Source organism: Drosophila montana, unplaced genomic scaffold, assembly GCF_035044405.1.
Source record: "Drosophila montana isolate Dmon_TW-CO22-7 unplaced genomic scaffold, ASM3504440v1 contig_3257_1, whole genome shotgun sequence".
NCBI lineage: Eukaryota > Metazoa > Arthropoda > Insecta > Diptera > Drosophilidae > Drosophila > Drosophila montana.
In genome coordinates this window covers 872,501-894,301 of record NW_026998140.1, presented here as the reverse complement: position 1 = coordinate 894,301, position 21,801 = coordinate 872,501, and the positions used below count along the sequence as shown (strand labels likewise).

Here is a 21,801-nt window from a genome sequence, read left to right as displayed (position 1 = left end):
AAATGAGGCTTAAGTTGAGGCACGGACCCGATGATTCCAATTAGTTTGGGACGCGCCCGAACCCTTCGATTGATTGTCACTCAGTCAGTCGGTCCGTCTGTCGCTCTGTCGGTCGGTCGGTCAACTGACACTTTAGCTCAGCTCCTGCGGCAGGCAGACAAACTGACAGACAATCCAATCAAATTATCGCGCCTTGAGCCAGTTGACAATTGCGAAAGGTAGCTGGCTCTAAGGCTCTACCTGGCCGGAAAGTATCTCGTGGCTGTCAGTCGGGTATTGCAACAATATTATTGTTGTTGCCACTCGAGCTGGCAACTGAAAATTGCCAAAGGACACGTTGACAGTCCTCGCGCTGATCCCAGTCTCCCTCTCTCTCCCTCTCCCTCTCTCTCTCTTTTATTATTATATTTTTGCTCTAGATGATCCTCAAATCAAGCGCACTTTTCTCTCGTTCACATTTCCGTTTTGACAGATACATTGGCTCTATCTGTATCTGTATCCGTAGCTGTAGCTGTATCTGTATCTGTAGCTGTAGCTGTATCTGTATCTGTATCTGCAGCTCTGGCAATTTGAAGCCCCTGCTCGTGGTGTGAACTGAACACTTTCCAGAGAGATTATCTCTGGCGCGTAAATATTTTTCTTGCCCATTGACTGTGCCATGTTTTTCGTGCCTATTTGTGGCCTCTTTTTTTTTTAATAAACTTATGAATAGCCTGTGCGGCAGCGGGTAACGGTAGCAGCAGGACCTGGGGATTAGCCCTTCAGGAACAACAACAACAACAACAACAACTTGGCGCTGATCTCGAATAACGGCACAGCCGTCAGCATCTTTGGCATGTTTTGCACAGTTCTTTAGCCTTGTTATCTACATCTATATCTATTGGATATCTTTATGATCCTATCTTTTAGTGGCTGACTCGTATTGCAGCTTCCGTTCCGTTCCGTTCCGAGCTAATGCTAATCTCTTTGGACTGTTTATTGCTTGTCGTCGTCGTCTCCCTCAGATTAGCTCATGCTGTTTGTTGTTGTTGCGGCATCAAATGGAACCGATTTCTTGTATAAATAACACTTGCATCGGCATCATTTGAAAAGTATTACATACCAAAAGCATTTTTTTCTATCGCTTTTCTATCCTCCTATTTGTAGGTTATCCTTTTATGCAAACTTCACATATATAACATTTCCATTTATTTCTACAAACAAAAGTTTTACATACCAAAAGCATTTTTTACTTTACACAACACTGTTTCGTTTGCAAAAGTATCGCCTTTCTATCGCTTTTCTATCCTCCTTCCAAAGATCTTTCGCTGAATTTGTTGGTTATCCTCTTTTGCATACTTCACATACATATATAACATTTTCACACATACATATAAACTCCTCGTTAATTGAAGCCCCACTCGCTCTACATATACACACACACACACACATACACATATTTCACATATCGTTACACACCGCACTTGACCATAAATGCGCACACACACACAGACTAACACACTCACACACACAGCTGCTGCGCTCATGTGTAAACCGCAACTTGAATTTTATTTTATAAAAATGCTTGCTTATGCATATAAATACAAATAAATGTGTGCATGTGTGCGTGTGTGTGTGTGTGTGCCTCGATAAAAAGTTGGTTTCAAATAATTCTTTGCATAAGCCGCGGCGCAAGCACTCGAAGCGTTGTTAACTTAATTTTTGGAGCGTGCACAAACATATGCTCACACACACACACATGCACGCACACACATCAATCGCCCACTCTCATGCTCTCAAAGCTCTGCTTGCTGCCGCAGCGCTGCCCAAACTCTGCAGACTCTCCCACTCAAAAGCACACACACACACACACACACGCACGCACGCAGACGCTCAGCACTTAATGAAGAAAGAAAAAAAAATACCAATTCTGTAAAACGCCGTTTTTCCATTCGACTTGTCGGACAAGAGCCTGACGGCGGCTGGCGTTGACTGCGGCGGCGTAACGGTAAGCCCAAGTCATTTCGCTGCCGTTGTTGCAGCTTTCGCTGCTGCTGCTGTTGCTGCTTCTGTTGGCGTCGCAGCGTCTTTGGCTGCCAAACCGCAGTCGCCGATTTGTATAAATTATGCGTATTTAGCGGCGCTTTATTGTTGTTCTTTTTGCTGTTGTTCTTGTTGTTGTTGTTGCTGTAGCTGAGACGGCGCTGCTTTTATTTTGCATACAAAAACTGTCGGCGGCTCTCTATTCGCTCCTGTTGTTGTTAGTGTAGTTGCTTTTGTTGTCGCTGCATTTTTTTTTTGCGGCTTGCAATTGACCTTGAGCTCAGCAGACGCTGGCAATCAGCCGGCGGGGGCGAGGGGCGTGACGTCATGCTGTGTTTAGAAGGCTTTCGAGTTTTTGTTTGCTTCAATTGGCTTCATAATAACAGTTAATCGTAATAGAACAGCAAAAATAGTACAGTGAGCACTCAAAATGATGAACTCGGTTGATTTTAGATGCATGCAGAAACACCTAATATTGAAATGCAAAATTTTATTAGTTAGAATGAAGATTATAAACGAAAAGATTAAATGCAGTACACAAACGGGTACATTATATATCTATGGAATGGACGCTAGGGTTATTCCAAAAACTATTCAAAATTTCTTTTTTCCAAATAAATTATTATTCCAAAGTATTATTATTAATAGTCATTCTTCATGTGCATTTTACTGTACCCATAAAACATAAATGTTATTATTGTTGCTTCTTTCTACTCCCACATTTTGCTACTTTTTTTACATTTTTTCTCGCATGTCTTGTTTTCGCACTAAATACTACTATTTCTTAACAAATCTACTACTATTTGACGCTCTCATATGCTGGTGGCTGTCAGCGCTATAGGTTTGTGTTTGTGCTAAGCAGTGCTCTATATAACACTTAGCACAGTTACGTGCCTGCGCAGCCAACAGATGGCGCCAGCAGTTCCATACAAATATTTAGTTAATTTAAAATTTAATTAAATAAAATGTTAATTGATTGATATTTTGTTTTACTTTCAGGTAATCGCCGGCCCGCTGTTCCATGGCTGGCTGGAGCCTTCGGCGGATGTGGCCACATGGCTGAAAAAAATACGCGCCGCGCCGAGCGCCGAAATCGAAGAGGCTAATTTAAGGAATTTCATAACCGCCGGCTATGTGCGTAAAATTGTGCCCAAAACAAATTGAGGACAATTTTTGAAAAATTTTAATGTGCATTTTCCCAAATTACCTTCCAGCTGTGGTACGAGACGAAGCGCGACGTGAATGCTGGCGCGGAAATTGTCGTCGATGCCAGGTCCAAAACCCCCTACGATATAAGCGACAGCTTCATGAACGGCAGCGCTGCGGGCAGCAGCAGCAGCGGCGCAGCAGCCGCAGCGGCGGCAGCGGCAGCGGCGGCAGCCATGGCAGCGGCAACCAACAGCAGCAGCAGCCAAAACAACAACAATAACAACAACAACAACAACTGCGATGATCGCAGCGATCGTGATAACGGTAAGTTTTTAGCTTAGCGATGGGCGCGTGACTCTTGCGCAAGGATCGGCTCAGCAGGAGCACGAAAATTGAACGAAAATGCACGCAAATAGGTAGAGAGTGCTTAAGGCATGCGACTGCGATTGGCCGTAAAGCAAAGCTGCCTTTACAAACATTCTGACAGCCTTGTAGACAAACGCACGCCCTTTTTTCCCATACTATGTAGGCTGCAGTCTTGTGTAACTCGGGTGTTTCTTGTCCGATCTTTATGAAAATTTCAGGCTCTTATAATAGCTAACAAAAATGTGTATATACCAAGGCGCAAGGCTGTAGCTTTTATAATTAGCGTTTGTGTTTGATTTTATAGAAAGTGGGAAGAGTTATTTAAAAAGAAAAATATTCCTGATCTTGACAAGATATACTTGAGCACACATACCAAGTTTGGTTTATCTAGCTCTTATATTTCTCGAGTTATGCTCAAAAAACCAAGTCTGAAAAGTGAAATCTATTGATAATATGAAAGCGGGAGCAGATATTGTAACGTGGCATAGAAGAATATGTATTTAAAAGGTCTCTAAATTAGTTGCAGCACATCTCTAGCTCAGTTTCCGATACATGCAGGCTGTGTGAGGGATATGTGTAATATATTTATATATATATTTATAATACAGCTGGGCAGCAAATTAAGCCGAACAATAGTTAGTCCGAAATGCGCGTGACAAAGCCGCTGGCACGAGCCGCGACGACAACATGATATCATCATCAACATCAGCAGCAACAACAGCAACAACAACAACAAGAAGAAGATCATCCCTCTTGGGCTTATAAGGGCTGCTGCCGCAATCACCCCTCTCTCTCTGCGCCTGCGCCCATGCAATCTGCGGCAACCGCACATGTTTTCATTTGTTATTAAAATGTTTGATAATTTCATTAGAGATCCATCAAAATGGGATAGAAACAAAAAAAAAGAAAGCGGGCTGCAAGCGATCCGCAGGCGCGCACGCTCAATTTAAGCCTAATCCAATGACACCCTAACGCTAGGGTGGACCCATTTCGTGTTCGCCTCTAAACATGTGGGATTTATGAACACGTCTCATTTGACAATTCGCAGGGCTTTGTTCCTTTGGCTTTTCAACTTTTCAAATACATATTTATTTTTTATCACGCGTCAAATCAGTTCGCTCTGTGTGAAAATTCCCTTTGATGCCAGCTTTAAATTTGAATGCGCCACGGATATTAGCATATGCCTATTATAAATATAATTATACTTATATATATATATATAAATATTATGCTTAAGCTGGCCAAAGCTCGCGCGTTGCTTTTCAATTAAAGTTCGCGTTTTCGTTTTCCATGGAAATATATGCGCACACCTGTGCAAAGGACTCGCTGCTCACTTTGTAACGTATTTTTATACCCTGTAAACTTGGAAAATTAGCAGATGGGGATATTTAACTTTTTTTATTTATTTGCCCATATCTTCCCCAAACAAAAGTACTTTTCGGCATAAATCTATGGTCTTTGGTTTATGCACATTTGAATGTGTTTTATTTAAGCCCAGAAAATTTCATTCCGATCGGACCGTAAATACCGAAGTTAACTGAGAACACATATTTAGTCGGGGTATCTTCTAGTCGCGCACGCCCTTTTCAAAGCACTCGGAACTGTTCCGTTTTCACTTTACGGCCCGTTGGGCACACGAACAAGACGCAGGTCCTTGAGGGGAGTGTGTCCTACCAGTTACCAGATGGAAGAATAAGTTCTATTACCTCGAATCGGGGGTTAGCCAAGGGCCAAAGTGTGGTTGAAATTGTAGCACAAGTCAAATGCCAAGCATCGCTGGTTAACTCGGGCCGAAGGGCAACTAAAAACTGACCGTTACAAGTTTTTCAAATTAACACAGGAATTTGAATTTGTATTCGAATGGGGAAAATGTGGTAAATGTTATATGTTAAGGAACTTGTCAAATGGGAAACAGTCAAATGTAAGTAGCTTGAAAGGGAAAATGGTATTTGAAGGAAATAATAGATAATGTATTATTTGAATTTGAGTTTAAGAATGATTACATATCCCAGTACATTTTACATATATCTGATTGCTTAAGGCCGCACAAAGACGGGTAATTTTTGGTTATTTTTAACTGATTTGAGAGATATTTATCAAGAATGGATCTGCTATTGGGATAGGAAATTAATTATCTAAAGCATTGCACAATAATGCTTCAATATTAATCAAATTTCTTAAGAATCTAGTTAGGTTTTCCGTATTTGAACTATAAAAGTTTCTATAAGGGGATACGATTCTTTTCATAAATCTGTTCAAGCTAATCTTGGCTTTAAAAGTAAGAACTATCAAAGAGAACAGCTTGAAACAGAGAAGCAGTCAAATCTATGAAGATATATTCTATATCTATTCTATTTCTATATTCTATGCCTATTCTATATATATTTTATATCTTTTTATATCTATTCTATATCTATGTTCTATATCATATCTATTTTTTATCTTTATCTATATTCTTTATCTATGGCTGAGGGCCAAACAGGGCCACAATAGGCGGGCTGTCCGCCTAATAGGAGCAACCATTAGCAGAGTTCGCACTGTACATATATTAAATTAAATTAAATTTCAATATTTCTAGACTCTGGTCACTCTGTTGTTATTAAGTTAACACTCTTCGAGTTGTTTCAATCAGATGCTGCTCCATTTCTCTAGCCAGGCGCTTGGCTTGACAAAAAACCTCATCAGGAGGCCACAGAAATGTATGAAGTAAACAGAAAAAAAAAAAAAGAAACAAGTTAACAAAAAACAAACATTAAGCCACCTTTGAGATGGCTTTCAGCTTAGCGCGCGGCGCGACTTCAATCGACCAATCAAAGATTAACAATTGCCAGTCCGATCGAGGCACAGGGAGCACACGCCAAGAGCAAGACCAAGCCCAAAACGAAAACCTAGCTGCTACACACACACACACACACACACACACACACACAACCACACACAGATACACACACATGACATTGTCGCCAACAAAGCTGATAGATGATTAATGAGCTGGCATGTTTAATGCCGAGTTACCAAAACTACCTAAACGAAAACTGAGAAACTGAGCAGCCAATAAGCGTGCTTTAATCGGGTGTGATTGAACAACAGATACCCTATGCCATGAGCCAAGCTGCCTTTACAAACATGCTAGTCTATAAATCCATGCTAGTCTATAAATCCATCGAAAGCGCATTTCCCCCACATCATATATCATATATAGGAAATGCATGCCTAACTAACTTCGGCATCTATAGTCCGATCACTATCAAACTTTCAAGACTTAAACATGACATAGAAAAGTGTGTACATGCCAAAGCGCAAGGCGCTACCTATGAAAAATCTGTTTTTAGCTATTTCGGGGGGAACGGGGGGAGTAATCCAAAAAGTGAAATATTCTTAGTCTGCCTATGCTATACAACTTATATTCCTCGAGTTATGCTCAAAAAACAATATAAACATATCGATATTTATCGATCTCATGAAAGTGGAAGGAGTTATCTAAAGAAGTAATAAGCTTCTACTGCGCTAAATATATATACATATATAAACTATCAAGTCTCTAGCCTTAATAGTTCTCGAGTTCGACTAGATTACAGAGACAGACAGACAGACAGACAGAGAATCGGACTCAGCACAAAGTCGATATTTATCGATAAATAATCGATAATGAAGCAGAATTAGTAATGAGAAATAATTAATTAGTTTTTTTTTCTGGCATAGAAGAATGTATATTCAATTTCAAGTATCCAGCTTTGTAAGTTTTCCATATTCGAATCTTTCGCACATTGATAAAGAATCTATATATTTTGTGGATTCGAACCTGCTTCCTGCTGGCTGTTACATACCTCTGCACCCAAACAGCATACCCTCTCTGGCCATTTTCAATAGGTTCAGGGTATTAAAATCGAAATCTAAAAACTGAAAACCGAAAATCGAAAACCTGGCTTCTTCAGCTAAATGATCATCGTGTGTCAATTTGGGCATCATTAGGAGTGTGTTGTGTTGTTGTTGTTGTTGTTTTTTTTTTATAAGAGACCGAACCCTTTTTTTTTATTTTTTTATTTTTGAGTTTTTTTTTTTACTTTGACCGGCTGCCAAATCGATTAGCAGGCGGATCTAACTTTGATTTTTGCCACAGTAGTCGTAAGGTGTAAATAATTCAATCAATCATTTGTCAACAGTTTTTGGCTTCCGTTTAGCGTTTCGATTCAGGGTCAGACCCCGCTCTCCCCCTCTCCCCTCTCGTTGACATCCTGATTGCAACAACTTCTGGCTAAAAACCCGCCTCCATTGAATTGTCAGCGGCTCGAGCGCTGTGGAGTAAATCAATCTAGCCAGGTGGATAGCTGCCGCTGCCTCGACAGCTGCGACTGGGTGAAAGGCGTGAAAGGATTGAGCTGCATGTGCAACAGACACGATTGGCGAGGGGGGGGGGGGCAGGAGGGGAGGGGCCTAGCCAGAGCTAAGGTTAATGCCCATTGACAAGGAATGGCTGGGAGAGAGTAGTCAGCGCGGGGTGTACACATTTGATAGATCAGCAAAGAATTGAGAGAGACTTTAAGACTTCGAGTGCAGCTCAATTAAATGCACATATAAATACTCCGAAGTATGAGTCCAAAATATGCCAAGAGCTGTCATTGAATTCTCTCTTAATATCTAATCCTGCTGAAGATTGAGAAAATTGTAAAACAATTTGTCTATATATAGAGCAAGTCCTGCTATTTGTATTGTAAAATGAAAAATTGGAATTGGGGGAAAGAACTTTAAAGATATATCAAGGCTCCGACTGCTAGCCTTGCTCTTTGGTTCAACTTCATGCAGCAAGTTTTCCACTTCAATAATCCAGGTTTTATGTACATATAGTATATAGTCTGAATATAAAATATAGCATATAAATTCTGGATCAGTGTCAGTTTATTGCCATGCAAACGCAGTCCCTTAATTATCTTTCAGCAATCGTGTTGAAACTTTGCATAGGCCCGTCTTTCTGTTGCAGACAGCACATATGTCGATATCAGCCGAATCGGATCACCATATATATATATAAAGCTTATTTATTTTACCCGACGTTTCACATATAATCAAAGTCTGATCAACATCGGAACATAGTTCTATAGATAGAGCAGCAAAAGCCAAATGTCTGCTTACTTTCTCATTAGTTCTAAGAACGAGCCACACGTGAGCTAAATCTTATCAACATCGGATTAGATTATCATATAGGTCTATGGTAAGAATCGGTCGGTTAGTTTTATTTTAGTTCCCTTGGTATCTTCACGAAACATGGCATTTGCGATCCTCACTATGGAAGGATTTTAGATATCCATAAAAATATCCAGGAGAAATTTAATTGGGACATTTTTCTAGTATAAGCATGAGAACTGAACTTTGTGAAATATATGTCTGACAATCCATAAAAAAGGACTTTTAAATTGATCTGAATTTGTTCTCACAATTGAAATGCATCTACCATGAGACTAGCTTTGATGGCACTTGGCATATGGTTGATACTTTCAGCCTGGCCCACCCATCACCCCGGCTAGCTACTTTAGAGTTTTCTCAGGCCTCGGGCCTTATCTGTGGGCCAGCTGACGTTGCGCCTGCCCAGAAGGAGGGAGAGAAAAAGCCGCCTGCTATCCCACGCTTCCGACCGAATTGACCATAAGGAACTTTACGTGGGAATCCTTGACTCCGAGTCGAGAGTCGAGAGTCGCGACTCGGAGTCGAAGTTCTTGCCCTCTTTGAGCATATTGCACACGCTGAAAAATTAACTTTTGACCCGAAACATAGACGCGACCCGCAATTATACAGTCGAGGAGGAGGAGGAGGACGAGGAGGAGTGGGACGAGGAGAGGCGAGGCATACATATTCATCATCGAGTCACCCCTTGTGGGTGAGAGCGAGAGGGTGGGCCGCCTTGAGAGGCAACACCTGTGCCATGTTTTGGGTAGAAGGTGCTATATGACTTTCGAACTGGGAAATCAGTCCAACGGAACCGAAGCTAACCGGACCGGGACAGGGACCGGGACCGGGACCAGGAATGACACCCACCCCTCTCTGGATGTGTGTTTGCATGCATAATCTTTGGTCATTGTCATCCCTTAGACTGCATTCTTGGCCAGCAGCAGCGGGTTAAGGGGCTACTGTTGCTCACCTGTGCGTGTGTGCGTGTGTGTGTGTGTGTGTGTCACCTGGTGGTTGTCCAAGTTCACGACGAGCTGCCCGCGCTGCCCACCGTCCGTTTTGATAGTCATTTCCCCTCGGAATTGTCATTGGACCTCTCGCTCTCTCCCTCTCTCTCTCTCTCTCTCTCTCTCTCTGGCCTTACTTTCATTTTGGTAACAATTATCTATTCAACGTCAAGCCGTATACCCTATATGAGGCTATATGAGTGCACACGATTTGGTCGCTGCTACCAATTTTGTGTTAAGTGTTTGCGTGTTGGCCCTGCTCTGCATTTGTCTGTCTCTGTGTGTGTGTGTGTGTGTGCTGGTCATATGCCAGTGCGTCCTGGCTAGTCCTTCCGCAGATTGTTAGCGAGCAAATAAAACATTAGCTCGGCGGCATAATGCGCCCAGTGCGACACACTTGTTCCTCAAGCGCGAACCCGAACGGTTGTGTCAAGTGCTCCCTAGATTGTTAACCCATATACTACTAACTATAATATATATAACATATCGCAACATCCTCAACTCGGATCAGTCTGAAATAGTACAGCGAAGAAGTCTCAAGTCAAGTGTGAGTGTCGTGAATCCTTGCTAGAATCTAATCTAAGCATGCACAGAGAAATCAAAACTGAATTAAATAATAATTTTAGAGGAGTATAAATTCAGCTTCAAAAATTAAGTTAAACATTTTATTTAAGAATATTTGTGCAATTTTTAATTTGAAAACAAAAAGAAATATTATTTATGGAACTCTTGAAAAAATACAAAAATACAAAAATTTTAGAAAATATTTTGAATTAAAAAAATGGTTCAAATTAAGGCAAATATTTCAGAAAATATTTTCTGCAAATTTATATTGTACGCTCATTTTTTCTGAATTAAAAAAAAAATGGTTTAAGTTAGGGCAAATTTTAGAAAAAATTTGATAAATTAAGGCAAAAATATATTTTTGATTCGCCATAAAATAGAACATTTTAGGCATGTTAAGAAAATATATTTTTTAAAATTTATATTACGTTCAGTTTTGTTTTGAGGAAATATTATATTATATATATTTAAAAAAAAAATTAGAAATTATTTGTAGGAAGATTTAAATGAGCAGCAAATTGTAATTGAAATCTCAATACTAACTCAACCGTTTTGGAAAAATCGTAAAATAATTGTAAAAATCAGTAATAATCTAAAAATCTCTAATATCTCGGCATCAATAGAAAACTAGGCTCAAAGTCGAATACAATCTAGCCATGCCTTGAAAGCCCTTCGAAGCTAAACTCTCATAAATTCAACTTAAGTTTCCCTGTTAATGTTCCTTTTAATAACTCCTTCCTTTATCTATTTAACAGGCTTTTACAGCGGCGACGAATTTTCGAAGGAGAAGAAAAACTCATCGTTAAATAGTCAGTGCGACAACGATTTCACAGACGACGAAAACGGTTTCGATATACGCTGTGAGGTCTGTGATAATGTCTATACGGATCTAGAACGGTAAGCAAAACCCGACAATTATATAGATACTATAAAGATTCGCAAAATCGAATGCACAGTTTTCATATATGTACATACATATATATTTTTTGGGCGCCGCCGGAGAATGTCCGCAAATTGCTTTGGCATTTAGCAAGAGGAGGGGGGAAAAAAAGAGAAAAAATAATCGAAATCAAAAACAAGAAACAAAATACAACTCATAAATGTTAGCTGAAAACAAGCTGCCAATTAGCTTCCAACTTACCCAAAGAATTGCGGGCAAGGCGCATTCGACGCGTTCGAGGCGAACTGCAAAAAAACCAAAAAAAATATGCTTAAACTATTCCCAATTGTTGCTAAACGTCGGCGGCGGCTATCTTAATTGAGAGTCGATAATACCCATTGATAATACCCATTTAGTGTGGCCAATAAAAAAGCCATTAAAGCCGCGGCAACCGCGTTGCCAAACGCCTGAAAGTGAGAGTTGCCAACGGAAGGTTTGCCGATCTATTTGCTTTTAGATACTTATTTTTACACTTTTGGAAGTTCGCCTTTGATTTGGGGCTTTCGGTAGCAGCAATTTATTTGTAATAATTTGGTTTCCTTGCCTCCACCTGAGCTTTGACCCATATTAAATAAAAGACAGCTCCATTAGTTAGGGAATTCATTTCAATTCGCATCACATTTCATATCACATAATTTCAGTTCCTTAAATATTCGAGAAACTACTCAGGAAATAAACAAATTAAACTACTCGTTCAGGAACATTAGGAACTAGTTCACTTGTAACAATTATATCTAGATTTTGGTCTCATTTGAAAGAAAGATGCACAATTTGTGGTCTCGAAAAGATACTAGAACTTTCTCGTATCTAATCTAATTCGTTTAATAAATAAATAAATGTATTTCAAATTGAAATGAAACATTTTTAACCGAGAGGCAATTGAAATGCAGAAAGAAAATAACTTTATTAGGATATTTAAAGAAAGAGGTTCTTTTTCTTTTTTAAGTTTTGTAAGATAATTTAGAATTCTAAGCTAAATTTCCAATAACATTCGTTATTTTTTGGCTGAGTCAGAGAGAGAGAGAGAGAGAGAGAGAGAGAGAGAGAGAGAGAGAGAGAGAGAGAGAGAGAGAGAGAGAGAGAGAGAGAGAGAGAGAGAGAGAGAGAGAGAGAGAGAGAGAGAGAGAGAGAGAGAGAGAGAGAGAGAGAGAGAGAGAGAGAGAGAGAGAGAGAGAGAGAGAGAGTCTTAGCTTTATAATCAGAGTTATATTGGCATAAATATCTATTTTAAAAGTTCATTAGTTCATTTGTTTTTATCTATATTTTGCTTTAATGATTAGTATAGATATAATTATACCGAACTAGTTCACTTGTGTTCATCTGAAGGTGGCATAAATAATTTAAACATCTTTTAAGAAAAATGATTTTAACATCTTACCAAAATGAGCTGATAAATACTTACAGTTATTATCAAAGGGAACTAGTTCATTTGTATGCATATACATATGTACATATATCTGGCACAACTGTTTATTACAACTATTAAATAACTGTACAAGTTCCCCTGTGTTCATCATTCTAATGGCATCAATTATTTGTTAACCACTTCAAACTAAAGAGATCTTTAATCAACTTAAATTACAATATTTAATGCAAAACTTTTGTACAATATTTACAAATGTTTTGCATTGCGACAACAACAGCAACAACAACAACAACATGAAAATTACATTTCTCGCTCCTCCGTTATTTCTTTCTTTTTTCAAGTGCTAAAGTGCGCTTTGCTTTGCTTTGGGCTAGTGCAAGGCTAGGCGGGGGAGGCGGGGGGTAGAGCCCAGGCAGCAAGCGGGTGGCCGGACACAGTGACACTTATCAGTGTATGTATGTGCATGTGTGTGCGTGATTTATTGAATTTTAGATGAGAAGCCCTCACAGTGAATGGAGAAGCAATGCGAGCAAACGCTGTCCCTCTCTCTCTCTCTCCCTCTCCCTCTCTCTCGCGCTGTCCGTTGCCTGCGTGTCGCTGGGTCCGTCAGGCTTTGCAATTTATCTGATGTTGAACATGCATAGTTTACCGTTGTTGTTGTTGTTGTTGCTCTTGCTTTTGTTATTGCTTTTGCTTTTGCTTTTGCTGTTGTTGTTGTTGTAGGCAAACCAACGCCCACACTTGAAACGCACAAGAGGATTGAAGCACTGGGCCCCGCGTCAACTCTTCCATGTCGATGACAAAAATCACAACAAAAACAAAAACGAAATAAAAATCGAGAGAAAAAAAAGAATATGCTAAAAATGTGTCCGCCTTTTGTCGACAGTTGCTCCTCCCACGCGCTGCGACGGCGAAAGCGGCGGCGATAAGCATCGCACTCGCTGCTCCACAATCAAGGACACCCAAGGGAGGTGGGAGCGGGGGGTGCTGCAGAGGACACTCATTGGCCGCAGCTGTTGCAGGGCGCGATCGCTTATCAGCGTCGCATATTAAATATTGAACATCATTTGACTAATTGACGCCAAAGGCAGCAGGCGCCTGTCCATGTGTGCGTGTGTGTGTGTGTGTGTGTGTGTGTGTGTAGGTGGGCGTATTGGACAACAAACAAAGTAGCTGTCAGGCAGGGGGAGGGGTGGGGGCGTGTGAATTGACGCACATGACTCTGATTGAGCAGATTGTTCAGAGCTTTTGTCCCAACTGCCACAAATGCTAATTTCATTTGCTGATGACAGCCACAGCGATAAGAAAAGTGTACCCACACCAACAAAAACAAAATATAAGAAAGGAAAAACTTTAATATCCTCACTCATGACACTTTATACCCTGTCTTTTTTTGCAGCCTGGATGATCATCTGGTTGGCGCGCATCATTTCAAGCGCGGCGAATTCGGCTGCGAGCTCTGTGCCCAACGTTTCTCCCATCGCCCTTTGCTGATCAAACACGGCGCGATCGCCCATAATAATATCAGGAAATATTCCTGCGAGAATTGTTCCAAGGTAAGTGCAGATTTTAAGAGTGTAAATGAAGAGAGCAAAGCACGAAGCGAAGAGTAGAATGGGAGAAGAAAAGTATGCAAAGGGAGAAGCTTAGATTAAAATTTTAATATTTTGTGATGTCAAAGCGGGCTTAGAAGGGATTTCGATTATGCTTTGTTATTATTAGTCGCCATATGCGTTATAATTCGCAATGAGTTTAAGCTCAGAATGATTGAAAGCACGCATGAAAATCCGTAGGAATAAAAAAAAGATGGTTTTCGAAGTTTCTTCTAGATTTACTAGATTTAAATGTGAAACTGACATTGCAGAAACATTTGAGTATATACATATGTAGATGGAATTTTGCTTTAATAAGAAGAATATCTATACATATTTCGACAGAGACAGCCTTATCTCCTAGTATTAAGTATTGATCGTAAAGAAAAGACTTTAAACCCTTTCCGTCATCTTAGCCACATGTGACAAAGAAACTGAACTTTGCTGCGCAACAAGTACGCAAATAGGTGTGTGGCAAGGCCCTTGGCCAACTGATCAGATCATTAATTATTATATCAGGTCTGCGGTATGTGGTACACAACTAAAGACTTTTGATTTCAAGCAGATCAATAGCCGCAGGCCTAAGAAAACCTCTTTGCCAGCTTGTCTCTTGCCTCTTGTTACCCCCCCGTCCCTGCCCCCGTCCCTGCCCCCGTCCCTGCCCCTGCCCCTGGCCATGTCGCACGCGCGACTCGTAATACGAAATCAGGGCGTGTACTCATCCAAAACACTTAAGCGACCATTTGAGCCAGTTGCCAGTTGCCAGTTGCCAGTTGCTTGGGTAATGAACAGACTTTTGTTGTAACTATACCCTGGAATCATTGTAATTGGGTGAAGGGGTTATACTGTTTTTGTGCATGTGTATGTAACAGGCAGAAGGTGGCATATCTAATCAGCCCCTTATCTTGTCTGTTTGTCTAAATCCTCCCATATCTGTAATAACGATAAATATCCAAACTACATACCATAAGGTTGTCGTATAGAATATACAGAATTTAAATATTTCATGCCTTGGAGAAGGTCCTCCGTTCCATCCGAAAAATATTGATTTTGCGAAATGAGAATATCTCGAGGATTATAAGAGTTATCTAGCCCAAACCTGTTATGTAAGTTTTCGTATGGAATATACATATTTTACTCTTATTTCACTCCTTTGGGAAGGTCCTCCATTCCATCCGAAATCGGAAAAAGGTAGCGTCTTGGTATGTACACACTTTTGTAGGCCCTACCTAAATCATGAATGTTCTATAAAGATCGGACTATAAATACCGAAGTTACTGAGGAAGGAATTTCCCATAAATTTTGCTGGGAGAGAGGAAGAAAACCCATACAATGTATGTAGGCAGGGGCATCTCCTATTCGATCATGCCCTCCTAGAGTACTCTTACTTGTTGTTGCACATCTTCGCGTTGCATTTGAATGCCAATGTTAAATTAAAGGGCCCAAGAGGAGCTTTTTGATGTCGGAATCTATCCAACCGACCGACCGACCGACCGACCGACCGACCGATCTACCATCGAATCATCCATCCATCCATCCATCTATGCATCCATCTATCTGGGCATCGTTTCGATTCGATTCCGAGCGATTCGTTTCGGGGCCCCGGCACTTCGTCATTGTCATCGACAGCGGCTTCGACAACTCTGGCAAAGAGATGTTTTTTAATGGCATGTTGATTACAATCTTGTGGTCGTCAGCTCTCAGCTACCAGCTCGAAGCTTTTTCTTTTCGATTTTCCCTTTTTCCCTTGTTGTTTTCCAATGCATTTCGAACGGTATTTCAATCGTTGCATTACAGTTAGTTTACTTAGCGCTCTGTAATTGTTTCGGTGGCATGTAAGTAGCACGCATTGTGGTCGAGCCCCGCTCCCGCCCTTAGCCCCCGTCCTAGCCCCGGCCCGCTGCGACATAAACGGGAGCCACTCGAGAGGCTAAACACAAATGTTGATCGATCTTCTGGCCACAGTGCTACATAAAAGGCCAAATACTTTCGCCTCGTCCCCAGGTTCAGCATTGACAGGGCAGCCCAAAAATAACCAAAAAAAAAAAAAAAAATAGTATAATAAGAAAAGAGAACTGCGAGGTCTTTGCAGCTGTCAGCTTTGTTTGTTTTCCAAGCAGCCGGGCTTAAAGCGTTACAAAAGGGATTTGCCACGGATCTAACATGTTTTCCATTTGCGCTTAGCCCCACTTCACCTATCCAAGCGAAACTGAGTAGCTGCCGTCGGAGAGCTGCTCGAAATAGGCTAACCATACTGAGGATCTGAGCTAAGTGGATGTCACTAACTCGCTAGACCTAAGGTCTCATGCTCCTAATAGGTTTGCAAACCAGAAAATTCCTTGATAGCCCTTCCTATTCGATAGATCTACAACTGAACAGCAATTTAATATATGGCATATATTCCTTCCTATTCGTTCTCAGAGAAATTCGCTACGGTCGTAAAGAAACTGATAAAAATTCCTTCGCAAGGAAGTCTTCCGATTCTTGCCGTTTTTTCTTCCAGGCCCAATTTGATCCTGTTCACTCTTCTGATTGTTTAAACTTCCAACTTGTTAGGCTCTAAGAAATAGATTTCCTATCTTGAAAGAACAATTTAAAACCTCATCCACTAAGTTCTTTCCAAATTCCTATGCAGAGTCTAAGGAATATATAAATTCCTTAATTATTCCTATGTAGTTGGACAAAGAAGTTCTCTATTAAAAACTCAGGAATTGAACGTACTTCAACCCAGCTGACTAACTCTTAAAGAGAGGCATATTCTATAATAAAGATCGATCTGGTCTTAGCTATATTGTGCGCAGAGATTTTATTCCATTCTCGGTGTATTCCTTTGTCTGCACAAGATCTTCCATTGGTTGAGAGTTCCTCTTCCCATAGCTGTTGTAAGTGTATAGGATCTGGATCACTTGCTCTTAATTAGTATTTGACTTTGCGAAATAAATTTCCCAGCTTAACAGTAAAAGTTAAAGCCTCATCCAGTTCAGTCTGTCATAAATTTGTATGCAGAGGCTAAGGAATATAAATATTCCTAAGTTATTCCTAAGTTATTGGAGAAAAGGGTTCTCTATTGAACAACCAGGAATAAAACGTACTTCAAGTCAGCTAAGTAACTCCTAAAGAGAGGCTTACTCTATTATAAAAATCTATCTGGGATAAGCTACATTGATTTTATTCCATTCTCCGAGTATTCCTTTGTCTGCACAAGATATTCCATTGGTTGGGAGTTCCTCCTCCCATGGCTGCTGTAAATGTATAGGATCTGGCTGTTGCACTTAATTAGTATTTTACTTTGCGAAATAGATTTCTTGGCTTGGCAGCTGTGTGCGGGTTGAGTTTAACCAGTTTGCCTGCACCAGATCTCCACATGCCATCATCATCTTTTAGTGCCCTACTCCAGACGCCTTTGGCTGACCCCACGTACGGGCCTAACGCCACACAGGCAACACTGGCAACACAGGCAACAACTGGCTAAAAAAACAACAACAACAACATCAGCAAGACAACTGCCTCAGATCGCAGACAATCGCATTCCATAGGCCCCAACCTTTGCTTGGAGCTCCAAGCACCAAGAGCTCGTCTTGCCGTCGCCGTCGCCTTTGCTGCCTGCATGCCTCGGAACACCTACACGTTAATCCAGCTTCAGTTGTACCTGGTTGTTGTTGTTGTTGTTGTACCTGGTTGTTGTTGTTGTTGTTGCTGTCTTTTGTGGCGTTTTTCGCCTTTTTGGAGAGGTAGTTGAATCTAATCCATTTGATGTAGTTATAGCACGAGCTATTCTTGTGTGTGTCGCCGTTGTCTTCGGGCCTCGCTGCTCTCTCTCTCTCTCTCTCTCTCTCTCTCTCTCTCTCTCCAATAGACAAAAAGAAGAGGAGAAGAGGGGGGAGATAAAGGCAGACTCGATCATCGTTTGATATGAATTCGTAGCGCATTATGACAGCATGATTAGGCATAACAGTTTCGTAAAAGGCAGCGCGGGCGGAGGAGGAGGAGGCTAAGACCCAAAATCAAGTTTCAAGTGGCCAAGTGAGAAAAACTCGACTTCGACTGCGGCTTCGACTGCGGGCTGGCCCAAAATGAATGGCTCGATCTGTCATTGCGTTACCCCCCCTCCCCCTACCCAAAAAAAAAAAAGCAAAGCTTTAGCTGTGGATTTAACTAGGGTTGAATCGCGTCGAGTCACAGCATGGCGAGGATTTGCTCTGAAAAGTGACTTTGGTTTGGAATTATTAATTTTCGAATGTTTTATTTTTCAATAACTCGAGGAAAATACGATGTGGTAATCAGAGCTAGGTTTTAATTGAACAATAAGTATTTAAGCCTTACGCATACCAATTTTCAGGAGTAAGGATTTATTTATAGGGTATTTAGGCCATACTGAAAGTTAATTGACTTGATTTTCACTTAGTTCACATTACAATAACTCGATGAATACGATGCTATGGTAATTAAATTTAGTTTTAGTTTAACAATGCATAGTTAAACTTTACGTATAACAATTTTCAGCAGGATAGCTTTATATATCGGGTATTTTTTTTTTGTAATCATTTGTTGTTTTGAATCAATAATAGAATACATTTTTTGTGCAACACAGTTGGCTTAGATGATATTTCAGGTATTTAGGCCTGAAAGCTCGCTTAATTTTCTGTACAGCAAGCAGTCACTGTTTAGCCAAGTAGCAGTCACAATTTGGCGTGTAGCAGTCACTGTTTGGCCGTCACGGCAACTGTGGTCACGGCTTTGATAGTCAGCTTGAGGGGGGTCGCAGAGCGGGGGGAGAGGGAGGGTGGATGGGGGGGGGGGATGGTCAGGCTTACGACAATTGTAGCAATTGATGTTAATAATTGACGAAGGTGTTGCTGCCGCTGCTGCTGCCGCTGCTGCTGCTGCTGCTGCTGCTAGTGGGTGGAGGTTGTTGTTGTTGTTGCTGTTGTTGTAGTTGCTGCTGCCTTTGCGTAATCTGAGAGCGCGGAGGGGCATTGTCTAGGCGCTCGCATAGATCCGTTTAGGGGCCGCCGCCGCCGCCGTCGCAGCAGATGATTGATTAATTTCAGTTTCATTTCATTTGGCACTTGGAAGCAGAGCAATCCGCAGGCAGACTCAGACTCAGACTCAGACTGAGACTCACTCGACTCAAAAGTTAATACTCATTCGTTATTCAAATTCGATTCAAATGCGATTCAAATGCGAAGCTGATTGTTTTATTTGGACTCTGGTTACTTTTTTTTCAGGTATTCTGCGACCCATCGAATTTACAGCGTCATATTCGCGCCTATCACGTCGGCGCTCGCAGTCATCCGTGTCCGGAGTGCGGCAAAACGTTCGCCACCTCGTCCGGGTTGAAGCAGCATCAGCATATCCATTCGTCCGTGAAGCCATTCGCGTGCGAGGTCTGCTTCAAGGCGTACACACAATTCTCGAATCTGTGCCGGCACAAGCGCATGCACGCCGACTGCCGCATGCAGATCAAGTGCAAGAAGTGCAACACTAGCTTCAGCACGGTCACCTCCCTCTCCAAGCACAAGAAGTTCTGCGACAGCTCACACAGCTTTCCCAGCCAGCCAAACAGTCGACTCCATCACCACCAGCAACAGCAGCAGCAGCAGCAGCAGATCGCGACGCATCATCAGTCGGCGCCGCCGCCGCCGCCGCCGTTGCTTTTGCCGCCAGGTGCTCATCAGCGACTCGCCGCTGCCGCCGCCGCGGCCGCTGCCAGCAGCAGCAGCAGCGAACCGGGCAGCTCTGCAGCCATGGCCACGCCGCCGAATCATATATTCATGATGCGTCCGACGCCGTCGTTCTTTCCGGGCTTTCCGCACTACGGCTTGCCCAACTTCTTTACGCCCGGCCTGCAGCAGACGGGCAGCTTCCAGCTGCCGCACATGTTCTCCGCCGGCGTGGACATGGGTCGCGGCCTGGCGCCGCTTGTCTCGCCGAACGCGACGTTCCAGCAGCAGCTGCAGGCGGCCATGAGCCTCAAGTCGGAGGCGGAGGCGCCGTGCCTGAAGCGCGCGTCCAACACGCCGGAGCGCAAGCCCATCAAGGCCGAGCTCCAGGCATCCGATGAGGAGCCGGAGGAGCAGGAGGAGCCGGAGGAGCACCTGGACTATAATTGCAAGCTGCAGACCGACTGCAAGCGGGTCAAGCGGGAGAGCAGCTGCTCGCAGCCCCCAGCAGAAGATGAGCAGGAGGACATTGACAATGACAGGGTAAGCACGCAGATCTTCTAGAGAAATCGAAGCAGGTTTAGCTGACAAATCCTTTTGCCCCTTGCAGAAATCGATAGACATAATCAGCACGCCGCCGCCCGCGGAAACGGAGCTGCAGCGGGAACTGGAGCCGCAGCCGGAGCTGGACAAGAGCAGCGCAGCGGAGTTGCCGCTCGACTTGTCCATCAGTCGCAAGCGACGCAGCTCGCACACGACGACACCCGTGCCGCTCGCCATATCCCTGTCCAGCCGCACGCCCACGCCCGAAATGGAGGAGGCGGAGGAGCCGGAGACGGAGGCGGAGGCGGAGAGGCTGCCGCCACCGGCCAAGCAGCTGAAGCACAGCTCCGGCGAATCGTCCACCTCCCGGCAATCCTACAAGGGCAGCTGCCGCAGCACGCCCAGCGTGAGCGCCTCGCCGGGACCCACGCCCTCCCCCTCGCCGCCCATCAGCAGCAATGGCGGCAGCAACGAGCTGAGCAGCATGTCCGAGAGCGGCGCTGCCGCTGCCGCCGCTGCTGGCGCCGCTGCCGCTGCGGGCGCTGCTGCCGCTGCCGCAGCCGCGGCAATGGCCTGTCCACGGCAGATGCATCCGCAGCTGCTGCTGGAGGAGTTCTATCGGACGACCTTCAACCAACAACCGTTTCATTTTTTAGGCCAAATGGGCGGACGGCCAGGTTTTGAGTCGAAGACGCCAGCTGCTGCCAGCAGCAGCAGCAGCAGCAGCAGCTCGCGTCATCTGCCGTTTCCGCCCGAGCACAATTTCCACGAGGCGCTGCGTGCCGCTGGCCTGGCCGCCGCCGCCGCCGCCGCCCGACCACAGACAGTCGCCGCCGCCAACAACGGGGGCAAGCTGAAGGATCGCTACACCTGCAAGTACTGCGGCAAGGTGTTTCCGCGCTCCGCCAATCTGACGCGGCATCTGCGCACGCATACCGGCGAACAGCCGTACACGTGCAAGTACTGCGATCGGGCGTTCAGCATCTCCTCGAATCTGCAGCGGCACGTCCGGAACATACACAATAAGGAGCGACCGTTTCGCTGTCACATGTGCGATCGGTGCTTTGGCCAGCAAACGAATCTCGATCGGCATCTGAAGAAGCACGAGGCGGACGCCGGCGGCTTCGAGTACAACGATTCGCCCAGCTCCAATGAGGCCAACGATCGGGACGAGGCCTGCTTCGACGACATACGCTCCTTCATGAAGGGCGTCTACACGCCCAACAGCCTCCACGGCGCCGATGGCGACACCGAGGAATATGCCGGCAGCGACGACCAATTGTCCGTCTCCACGCGCCAGTCCGTCAGCTTCGACAAGGAGCTGCTGCTGCTGCCCAACAACAACAACAACAACAACAACAACAGCAGCAACGTCAACAACAACAACAACAACAGCAACAGCAGCAGCAACAACAATCAGACAACT

At 43.4% G+C, this 21,801-nt stretch overlaps 1 protein-coding gene across 1 annotated transcript in view; it reads left to right on the top strand.

Moving 5' to 3' along the window:
- The window catches only part of LOC135434025 (transcription factor hamlet-like), a 23,999-nt gene that overhangs the window by 1,423 nt on the left and 775 nt on the right, over positions 1-21,801 (top strand). Inside the window, exons 2-7 of the mRNA XM_064690362.1 lie at positions 3,022-3,156; positions 3,237-3,495; positions 11,027-11,168; positions 13,977-14,133; positions 19,398-20,375; positions 20,443-21,801. The exon at positions 20,443-21,801 is cut by the window's right edge and continues 775 nt beyond it. Coding sequence (XP_064546432.1) covers positions 3,022-3,156; positions 3,237-3,495; positions 11,027-11,168; positions 13,977-14,133; positions 19,398-20,375; positions 20,443-21,801 — 3,030 coding nt within the window. The remainder of the gene's footprint in view (positions 1-3,021; positions 3,157-3,236; positions 3,496-11,026; positions 11,169-13,976; positions 14,134-19,397; positions 20,376-20,442) is intronic.